We start from the raw sequence: 12,024 nt of genomic DNA on the forward strand, positions 1-12,024 counted from the left end.
CTGCTTCACGCTGTATCACAGACACAGCAGAGTAGGATCCTAGTGTTAAGACACTTCGTTCCCCACTTTCCGCCGCAAATCTGGAGGCGTTACGTGTTGAGTGGCGGAACTCGTCGCCGCGCTTTGCTTTGACACCAGTGCGAACAAATAAAAATATAAATTTCATTCGCTCAAGTAGGATGGAACCCATAACCAATTGCACTTAGGAGTGCAGTCACACACTTGTGCCAATTGGCGTCAAATTGTAAATTGTGGCGTAATATATAGGTACCTACCTACTCATATAATATATACGACTCTTCCGTTACTAAACGACTTGCAACGCACAGATAAAACTATTGGACTTAGAATAGAAATAGTGTAGAGGAGCAGTTTTTCGCAATTCCCATGGAAGCGGCAGAATTTGAGATTTTCAATTGTAAACAAAGTTGCGAGCAACGACTAGCTAGAAATAAACTAGAATAAATAATTTCTATTTTCTCGCTCTGGTAACAAGACGAATCGTGGCGTTGAGTTTCGCCACTCAACACTCGATGTGTCGAGTGTCTTAACACTAGGTGTCCTACCCCCTAGGTGTGGGATACAGCGTGAAGCTGATAAATATAATAAAATACTTAAAGCTTTATGTAAAACGATAAAACATTATATTTTGGTCGCAAACATCTTTCACTTCAAATAATATTAGTATAGTGTCTGTGCAAAATAATCCCAATTTTGTACTCAAAATGCTTAAATCGTGGCAAATTAGTGCAAATTTGACATGTCTCCAAGCATTTCATTTATTGACCGCACTATTATGCTAATAGTCGTCAATTACCCTCGATCTTTTGATTGACAAGTAAAGCACCGACATTAGCGGACGTCACAGCCCCGAATTATATTTGTGTACGGATCTAATGGTGAATTGAATTTCATTTGCTTATTACGTTTGGTTCGGGTAAGTTGAAACTGGAGATATCTTTTCACTTTTAGTTCAGTTGTTAATAAATATGACGTATGAAACAGAAGACATTGGTTGAGTGTTTCCAGATTTGCGTTTACACAGTGGCGGAACTCAACGTGTCGCGATTTTATGTACCAAAGGAAAGAAATTAAAATAAATGTACTCATTACTTCAAGTAGGGACCGAACCCACCACCATCGCGTTCACAGTCACGTTCACAGTTCATCACATTCAATTCAAATTCATCGGAAAGTGGGAAACGGAGTGTCCTAACACTAGGTTTCCTCAGCCTGCCCTGCTATATGCAATATACAGCTCGAAGCTGCATAAAAAAACGACATACGTATCGTACGAATATATAAATCGGCTCTATAATTAATTTTTAATTGAATTCTTATAATTAAAAGTTTTAATTAGCTTATAATAAAGAACATAGCGTAGTTAATTTCGCGATTTCGTTGAACCTATGACCTTCTAGTTTCCATATTACTTTTCAAATGGTTTTAACTTTATAAATGAGAGCTATTGAAAGTTAGAATAGGTCCCACGGGCGGGATTCAACGCGTACTATAATTTCTTTGTTGAAAACAGCTATAAAGGCAACAGTATTTATTTGCGAATACAATACGCTTAATCAAAGGGTAGAGAGGCGTGAAATTTATTATTTTAATGAGTTTTTTTTGATAAACGTGACTAAATGTTTAAATATTTTGGATCGTTCAACTCAAATTATTAGCTCTGCTTAAAATATTATTTAAAATTTTCGGTATTGGCAATAATTTCTATTTCAATGGAAATTCGAAAACGGCCACGTCGTTATTTTAGTGCACATTATTTAATAACTATACAAACTATATTATAAACTAATTCTTTTCTCTAAAAAGAATTATTTTCATTTCCTGGCTGTGACAACCAGCCAAGGCGTTCCGCCACTAAACACCCATGTAACGCCTACCCTGCTGGCCATGTGGATGTTTTTTTTATTTGTAAAGGAAAGTATTCACTTTCTCAGAATTAACTCACAGTAAGATTTGTCTAACTTAACCTAACATAACGTTTTTAATAAATATTTATAATATAGATACGCACATAGTACGGTAATACGGTCCGGTTCTCTTCTTTCCAGTCTAATTTAAAACAGTGCGTGTTGAATGTCGTAGCTTAACTCCGCATTTCATCGAGCTCAAAACTAACGTATTTAGTCAAACGCTAAGCTACCGGACCACGACAGTCCAGATCTATAATGTAAGAAAATATAAAATTAATACAAAAACATATGTACACTACAGACAAAAAGTCAATTTACGTTATCTCTTCACATGTAACATTTTATTAAAAGCACGTTCTCTCGGACAGATCTGACGATGTGGCGAACTGTAATACTTGCAGCGTGTCTCACTCCAGACCCTGGCGCGTCTCTCGGAGCCGGCAGCGCCGCCGTGGATTATTTTGTGCAAAAGGGAGCTCCCTACCTCTGCTACTTGACATGTGAATACAGTACACGTAAGTTGCGCTTTGTGAAATGAAACATTTCGGTATTTTACATTTTATTATTGCTATTATTATCAAGTATGAAATATGTGGGGGGAAGGTTAAATTTATGGTGAATTGTTTGTGAAATTTTGTAAGATACTACTAAAATAAGATACCTTCTGTATGTTGCACATGTAGATAAAATATATACAGATAGAACTAACATACTAGACAATCTCAATATGATACGAATATCTGTTTGCAATTAGCTGCAAATTGTTTTTTAAAATATACTTACACGTTGAACATATTGTTCATTTGTCATTTTACAAATAGTTACATTACTTAAAATTTGAAAGTAAGTTTTAGCAGACAAGAGGAAGATTTATATATATAATATATGCCAGTTGTATTACAGTGAAAGTGAAAACGACTAATATTACTTATATTTAAGACTTAAAAAATAGCTTATTTTACTGATAGAAAATAATATAAAAACACACTGACTATAACTATGAATTGAAAAGAAAATTGGTTTTTTCTCTTATCAAACGAAACAGACAAAGAGAATCAATTTGTCATTATTTTAGATATTAAAATAGAAGAGAGTATCGACTAATATGTGTATGCATGTCGCGTCGGCTCAGGTTGCATGGACTGGTTAAAATCTCTTAGTCCAGTACAAAGCCATCACCGTCACTTAATAGTCACGTGCAATGCTCGTTACTATTTTTAAACTATCCAATAAAAAGAAACTGTCAGTTTTATTTGTAACTAGCGGCCCGCTCGCGGTTTCACCCGCGTGAACTATGTTATTATTAATTTCTGTCTCCATGACTACGTCCTAGTGACGTCTATGCAAAATTTGAGACTCCTAGCATTTGTAGTAATGGAGTTTCATACAAACTTTCGACACCAAAAACAACCCCTTAGAAGTCGAATATTGCAAATTCCCGTCTTAGCGAGCACCTACGTCCTATAAGTAACTCCTATGCAAAATTTCAGATTCCTAGCACATGTAGTTTCTGAGATTTCGTGATGAGTGAGTGACCTTTCGATTTTATATATATAGATTAGCATTTATATTATGTTTCTTCAACAGAAAAGGTATTTGAAGCCAGTTATAGTGTAAGGATGCAAGGGGACTGTCAACGTAACCGGTTATGGGGTTGATTTCCCCTCGATTAAATGAAATATATAATTATTATTTTCATTTCCTCCACATTGAGTTCCGCTCACTTACTGAAAAAAACGTAACATAACTCCACTCTCTAAAACAACAAATTATAAAGCTTATAATAAAATTGTAGGTGAAAACAAAAAGTTAGTACACGAGTTCATGGACAAAGGCATCAGAGTTTCGTTGCAGCTAATTGATAAAAGTTGCGATCTCGAAAGGAACTTGCTGCAGTGGAATGTACCTGTTGGAGTCCTGTTGGATGCTGGGTGCGAGAATACCGAAGATATATTAAATACGGTACTAGTGCTGGTCTTTTTAACTTTTTTCGATTTTTTTGTCTCTTCGTGTGATATCATAATGCCTACTCGATAATTGGACTACCCAACATAAAAAGTATTTTGCTAAATGAACTAGTAATTCCTAAGATTAGCGCTCTCAACCAAGGAAATTTATAATTTTTTTTAGCTTCATCCTGTATCCCGCACATAACAGGGTAGTCACAGGGAGCCTGGGAACCTAGTGTTAGGACATCCCGATACAATTACGACACTTCCGTTGCCCTCAGCCTCAGTGACGGTACTCAACGCCGCGCTTTGCCTAGTTATCAGAGCGAACAAATGGAAATATTTTATGAAAGTATTTTATTTCCTCGAATGAAAATCGAACCCACAACCTGTCGCGCTTAAATTCGCATGTTTGTGTCCGTGCGACACGACTGGCTTACTATGTGGTAGTGTTGGTATCCGTACCTATATTATAAATTCGAAAGTAGCCCTGTCTGTCTGTCTGTCTGTCCTTTACGCAATCAGGGTCAGACCGCTAATTTAATTGTGATAAAATACTCATATAGAGATACATGAGAGTACCGGGATGAACATAAGATACTTTTTTTTCTCATATTTGTAATATTTTCGATATATACCAATAAATTAAAATACTCTCTAATTTGACATGCAATTTATTCGGCCATATTAATAACAACCGTCGTCACTATGCGACCGTTGCTTTTAAAGTTTGTTGTTAGGAAACGTCACCCAAAATGAACTTGCTTAACGCATCTCTCTATTAAAAATTGAAAATAATTTCATAAATATATTTAATAAATATTCGTATAGTTCAAGCGGGCGTAGCCGCGTTCGGGTCCACTAGTATAAATATAAATTTACGTTTATTATGTCATATACTTACCCTTTTAGTGAAATTTCTTTAAATAAAATATTGCTTTATTTCACAAGTGGCCAAAAATCTGTTGAAAGATCATTTCAAAGCTTCTTTGTAAAGAATATTGTGTTTAAGAGGTTTAAGGCTTTAACTATATTCTGAAAATTGATGAATTAGTACAAACAATGTTTTGACCGCAAATATTATGCAATTAAGTTTAAAAGGCCATCGAGGCCGTCATTGCGCAGCGCACGGGAGCATCATCTCATTTAGCGCGACGGTAGGGGGTTCGAGAGCCACTCGGGGGGATCAGTTACTAGGGCATTGAGCTGAAATCGCTCAACATGCAATGTCTCGAAAATTTGACAAAAGATTAGCAAAAGAATGTCTTAACACAACGTTCCTCATACCTAACTCGCTATGTGCGGGTACAGAGTACAGAGTACCTAAAAAAAAGTATAAAAGAATATCCGCTAAGAAATCCTTTATATTTGTTTCGTAAGGCATCTCGAGGTATTCTGTTTGACGCCATGCATATGTGGCTTATTAAGGAGACTGCAGAACACGAGGGCGGGAATATTTTGAACGTGTTACAACGAATGAACCTCAGCGTAGACGCTGATGTCGTCGTTGCTTTTGATAAAGGTTAGTATGAGGTGCTATTTATTCGTTATTTGGAAAAAAGAACCACAAATTGTTTAAGAAAATATTTCATTTAAAATTTTTCGTCACTTAATTTATTATCTATACTAATATTATAAAGTGGACATATTTGTATATGAATTTTCGTATACGTATGCTTATATTGTATTGACACAAAAACTATCGGACCGATTTCAAAAATTCTTTCATTATAAGAAAACTGCATCTTCACTGAGTAAGATAGGTTACATTACATTCTCAAAAAAAAAAAATAAAGATCCCTAAAAAAATACAATAATGTAACCCAAGATGTCGCAGGTCGCTAGTGTCTATATTTCCGATATACGAGTATATACGAACAAAATAAATAACTCCAATGAAAATTCACAGCCACTTCATACAGTCGTTTAATTTTATTCGACAGGCGACCGCGTACAACTAATCGATGTTTTCAACTATGGGAGGATACAGGGAAATGATTTGGAGAAGAAATATATAGGGGAGTGGAGTCCAGAGGGCGGTGGGTAAAAACTATAATGCACTGTTTACGAAAAATATATTTTTTATATTAGGAAAAATGGGTATAGAGCATCAAGTCATTTAGCAAATAAATAGTATAAACGAACAAAAAATAGAAAAAGAATTCAACAGTAACAAATGCTTTACACTAAATTCAACTGATAGTGTAAGACAAAAAAGGTAGTATCACACACTAGTTGTAATATGAAATATTCCAACAAATAAAATATCCCTTGAATTTTCATGACTCGTCCACAACTCCAGGCGTGAACGTTTCGCTGAACAGATTCAAGTATTATGATCGGTGGGATTTCCACAATTTAACTCTGCGAGCCGTTACTGTGGTGAGTGTCTTACAAACAAACAAAGCCTGCAATACTTGTAATAATATACATATTATATATGTTTATACTCGCATATATTTTTACAAAATAATACGTTGTTCTGGCGTTGGACGTGTGTTAAGTATAACTCTTAAAATAGTCCTTTATAATAAGCACTTTGAGACTTTAATTTTGTAAAATGGAAATGATTCTCAGTTTATGAAATTTGATAGTAGGAGAATTGAAAGTAAAGAAAATATTGGATAAATTGAGCTCGTCGTGGCGCAGAGACACATCGTTCGACTGACTATAAGCGACGCGATGATTGTGAGTTCAATTTCCACCCGGGAAAATAAATATTTTTTTTTTCATTTCAATGCTCTGGTAAGGGTCATAACGTAGCGATGACATTTTTCATTCAGCGCGTAATCGTAAAACGTAATATCTTGAAAATTTGGTCGGAAAATGGGGAACGAAAGCAATGTCTTAACACTAGGTTTCCTCTTCTGACTCTTGTGTATACGAGATAAAGCGTGAAGATAACAAAAATAAAACTACTAAAGTCAAAAGTCTAGTAAGGCACAGAAGATTTGTTAATTTGTGTGCTTTGGTCTTATAACCACGTGACGATCAGCCAATATTCAAAGAAAAAGAAGAAAAGATTTGTTTTTTTAGGGTGTGTGGGGAACAGAGTGTCTTGAAATTAGTTTTCGTCTGTCTACCCTGCTCTGTGCACGATATAACGTGAAACTAATAACTTAATAATGTCTATGTTTAATCATTACGTTTTTTCAATAGATTTTAGGCGACCCAAAAGATTTCAAGCCTGAAATGCTATCGGACGTGGGATATAAAGCCGGAGTGCCGCTCTTGACTAAAATACCGACACAGCTCCTGTATATACTGAAGGATATACATAATTTTAGGTAAATTTTTGCTTATATGTAGTACGGATATAAGTATTCATGTTAAATTATTATGCCAATATTATTTAAATATTGAAAATTTCCTTATTTACGGAAAATAATAAAGAAAATAAGTGGACACTGCTACCATCGCGTAAAGTCATATATTACCGAGCACCGCCAACATTTGTAAAGCATGAATATTTGATCAGTTTCAAGTACACAGTGGCGGGGCGCTGGATCGGAGCGCCGGAGAGGAACTCCACTTTGGTATTGTCATATTATATATCTCATATCACACGCTTGCACTTTTCAAAGAGCTCACGCTGAAACAGCTTCCTTTATACATTTAAATATCATATTACGAATAACTATATAAATTGTTTATATAAGATTATAAGGCGCTATATATTTTACGTATGTTTTTAGGATTTACTTCGTGAAATAAATCAAAGGAAGGTATTTTCTTAAGTTGTCAATTTTAGTTAATTAAGGAAAAATATGAGAGTCAACTATTAATATTGTGGAATGTGTTTAAAATAAACTGTATGTATTGAACGATGTGATAAATATACCATCGTTCGATATAGGTTCGATTCGTGCATTGTGCTATACGATATTATATATCGTGCAGGCGGTCACCAACTCCCTATTCTGGGGAGAACAAGACATCTCCTGCACTTGCGCGAGGATGTTCAAGCATTGGCTGGAGTGGGTCGATGTGTTCTCCCCGCCTGCTACTAGTTTTGAGTATGTGTTTTGTTATTACAGTAGTATTAAATGAAATCATATTTTTAAAAAATAGCATAATAGCTATTGCTAATAGATTAAAAAATATTTTTTCTCAGCTTACCCAAAAATCCTACACATAAAGAAAGAAATAATTTTGATTGACTTTACAAAACAAAAATAAATTATTTTTTTATTCTAGTATTAAGCACTTTTCTAACTCCTTTCATTTCTTCCACTCAGCACCAAATCTTGACAGAAACAGCACCTCTATGCTCCAGACTCTCTGCACTGTGCACCTTCTTGCACAATAAACGATGTAACTGAGTAGACTCCATTAAAAAAAGATCTAAATCACAAAAACCAAAAGAGGTGTATTTGAGTTTATTTCCGAGTTCCCATTTTCAGGTTTTTTAGTAGTTCTACATCATGGACAGTGTTTTGTTCTTTAATTATAATTTTTGTGATTCCTAGTTCAAATTCAAATTCAATAATAAATGACTATGATAATTAGTCAGAGAAGCCTTCATTAAATTTTCTGTAAATGTTTGATGGATTAGAACAGATAACGTTTCACAGGACAAAATTCTACTACCTAATATTAGACCAAGGCATAGGTAGCTACGAGAATAGGTTCCTGACGCCACTGTCAAGCGGCGTGTGGTTGTGGACGGCAGTGTCGGGAGTCGCTTGTACAGTACTACTGGGTATAGCTGCGGTGCTAGAGGCAAGAAGCGAGCCTGGATTGTATGCATTCTTTAGCGTTTTTGCTGTTATTTGTCAACAGGGTATGCTAATTTTTTGTTGTAGGTTTTTTATTTTTAAATTAATCTTTAGCAAAGTTGAGGCCGTTTGGCGCAATGGAACAGCGTTGGATCTCCATAATATTTAAGATACTTCATTTTCCTGGTGACAGAACGGAAATTGGGCGAAAAGTGTAAAACGAAGAGAAGGCAATTTATCTCATATCATAAATTAGTTAAGTAAGTTAATTAGTTTATTTTATTAAAAAAATGATAACATAAAACAACATCTCTTTTCAACAATTCGTATGAAAATGCTGAATATTTAATATGGAAATTCCAGCATTATTTTAAAATATTCAATTTTCAGCATATGAAGATGGAGTCAATTTATTTGAAGAAATGTCCTCGAGTCAAGGTAAGTATATTATGTAATGCATACCTATGACGCACATTCTTTTACTTTAATATCATATTTTACAATGAAAAGAAAAAAAAACTCATATTCTGCATAAAATATCATAACAATTTGTCTAAATGCACCGTATATAATTTAGGTCGTCGTCTCATCCTCCTCGTCGTGGGCATAACTAGTATGTTACTATACAACTACTACACGAGCAGCGTGGTCTCGTGGTTGCTGAACGCGGCCGCGCCCACCCTCGCTGACATGGACGCGCTCATCAACAGCGACCTTGAACTGGTCTTTGAAGATATTGGATATACCAGGGGGTGGCTTGATGTATGTATTTATTTTTAAAATTTACCTTCACGCGGTTTGGCGCAGACGGCAGGACGGACACACGGGTCTAGTGGGAATTGAACTCACGAACGTCCCTTTTACAGTTCAATTGCATGAAATATGTGGTAGTATGATTTATTAGATGAATAGATTGTGGGTTCAAATTTCGGTGTTGAAGTTTTCATATTTTATATCTAGGGTTTTTAGGGAGATTTGGAAAAACGTATATAGAATATTGCCAATTGGCATGTGGCGAACGAAGATATTTAAATTACGCTAATATCCCAGAACCCAGGCTTCTTCTACTACAGCGGTTACAAGAACCCTAAGGAGGACGAGCTCCGGCTTAAGAAAGTGACGCGAGCGCGGCGCACAACCGCGCTATTGCAGCCCGCCGCTGCTATCAGCCTTATACGGACTGGGAGTTAGTAATATATAATTATATAATAGTATGTTGTACTTTGTACGTCTGGATTCGTTATTTCTTTCTATTTCTACGAACTTTTTTAGAAGTAAATATAAATATATAGGTACTGCAATGATAAAAAAACAAAAAATAATGTAAACGAACTTCTATAATGATAAAAAAAAAACAATTTAGCGATATTCTAGCACTATTCATGAGAGTAGAGTATTTGACATTCGTTACGTATCCTACGCATAGCCTACGCGTACCACACGGAGCCCTACACCGCCTACCAGGTGATCTCGCGTACGTTCTCGGAGCGCGAGCTGTGCGAGCTCGGCGCCTTGCGGATGCTGGGGCCCGATAACGTGTACATATTTGGTCAGAAACGGAGTCCGTATAAACAATTCTTTGTTTGGAGGTTTGTGTAATAGGCATTTACATTTTTTTTTTCATTTTCACGCATATAGCAAGGAAGACAAAAGAGCCTAGTGTTAAGACACTCCGCTCCCCACATTCCGCGGAATTCTCCTGTAGAATGGCATTGCGTTACGTTGAGTGGCGGAACTACCCCGTGCTTCGCCTCGATAACAGAATGAGATTTTTCGAGTGAGAATCGGACCTACCACCTGACGTATTTACGGTTGCACATTTGTGCCCCTGCGCCATGACTGGCCTATATGAATAATACATAATCACATAAATTTAATCATCATAATATATTTAGCAAAAAAATAAGAAGCATTTTAAAAACATAAACTGCATTGAAAAACCTGTCATTTACGTGGTTACCCATATCTCAAAAACTACCGAACCGATTTTTTTCATTAAGTTGGAACATAGTGTTTTGGCAGTAAGTTCTCTTTACCTATAAGAGGGATACAACTTAAAGCGAAAAAATGTTACAATTTTTAGTCTCATGCGTCTCCTCGAGCGTGGTCACACATCTTTAGCGAGCGCACGCGTGTCTGGTCCACGTCCTACGTGCTCGGGGAGAGCGCCGCGCGCACTCGCTTTAGGGCAGGCGGCGCCGGCGTTCGCGGCGTTAGGTTACGCTGCGTTGCTGTCTGTTATTATAGCTGTAGTGGAGGTTTGGTTTCACAAGTTAGTAGGATTTTAATTATTATACTTAGTAAGTATAAATTGATTGTACATGAGACTGCATATTATGCCAAGTATGACTGTGACGTCTTCCTAGTGTAATGCTAATCCTTTTTTGTGATCTGATTTCACTTACTTCTGTTTAAAGTATATTCACTAACTTATATAGTTAGAATTTACCATAAGCAGGCTAACATCTATCTAATTCATTCAAAGCAAGATACACCTAAAGATGCCAAAACATTACACTAGACCGAACAACAAAATAATCGACTCCAAGTCGCAGTACAATGCAGCATTTATCATAAATAGGTAAAACAATAAGGAATGGTCAATTCATCAATATTTATTCCAGAGCGCAAAACAAAAAACAAGCCCGCGGAGAGTTCGATAATCGCGCACATAACGCAGAGCGGAGTGATTTTTTTAGCGAAGCATAAAAAAACAATAAAGGAAAGATGCTTGACGCCCGTCAAGGGGCCGGCTGCTTAGAGTTTCAGCACATTACAAGTGTTAAGGCCGCGTTTTAATTTGCACTGTTTGGTGGTTTTTGCACAGAAATTTGCTTAAATAAACATATAGTCTGGCAAAATTCATAAAAAAATGATATACAATATACATGTATGATATTATTATTGTACGTAGGTATGCTAGATACAATGTTTTCTTATGTGTGAATATATATTTAAAAAATGAGAATCTGTTTTATTTATTTCATCGTCATCGCCAACCTTTTGACACCCACTGTTGGACATGGGTATCCCTCAAAGATTAGTCCTGTGCGGCCCACGATCCAGTGGCTTCCCGTTACCTTCACCAGAAATGTTATAAGTACTGCATATTATGTACATACCTATGTTTTTGGTAAAGTAATAACAATAGAGTGCAGTTCGACGACGGCATATACTTTTATTTAAATACATTTACATATAGTATCTATATAGTAAATAATATATTGACTTAAGTAGTGTTTGTGAATCGATTCACTCGTGTTGATGATTAAATATGTTAGTTCCTCTGGACTTACCATACAAAGCGCGACATTGTTCATACAAATAATACAGTGCCTTATAATTTCGTATATTATTCTATTAAAAAACAACCCAGTAAAAAAAAAAATTAACAGCGTTTAAAACACGCCGTCAGTGTAACGCACA

General features: G+C 35.9%; 1 protein-coding gene across 1 annotated transcript; it reads left to right on the plus strand.

The window, feature by feature from the left end:
• The first annotated feature begins 2,304 nt into the window (after nt 1-2,304).
• Nucleotides 2,305-11,528, plus strand: LOC146532369 (ionotropic receptor 75a-like). The gene is made up of 15 exons (XM_085196610.1): nt 2,305-2,431; nt 3,727-3,893; nt 5,261-5,402; nt 5,824-5,919; nt 6,183-6,262; nt 7,040-7,167; nt 7,359-7,416; nt 7,781-7,896; nt 8,455-8,663; nt 8,989-9,036; nt 9,176-9,360; nt 9,649-9,784; nt 10,025-10,187; nt 10,682-10,870; nt 11,223-11,528. The coding sequence occupies exons 1-15, from the start codon at nt 2,308-2,310 to the stop codon at nt 11,305-11,307; spliced, it is 1,926 nt and encodes a 641-aa protein (XP_085052736.1). The 5' UTR covers nt 2,305-2,307; the 3' UTR covers nt 11,308-11,528.
• Nucleotides 11,529-12,024: the final 496 nt, after the last annotated feature.

This window comes from Heliconius melpomene, chromosome 13 (genome assembly GCF_056956725.1).
Source record: "Heliconius melpomene rosina isolate 202511_hmr_F chromosome 13, ASM5695672v1, whole genome shotgun sequence".
In the NCBI taxonomy this organism is placed as follows: domain Eukaryota; kingdom Metazoa; phylum Arthropoda; class Insecta; order Lepidoptera; family Nymphalidae; genus Heliconius; species Heliconius melpomene.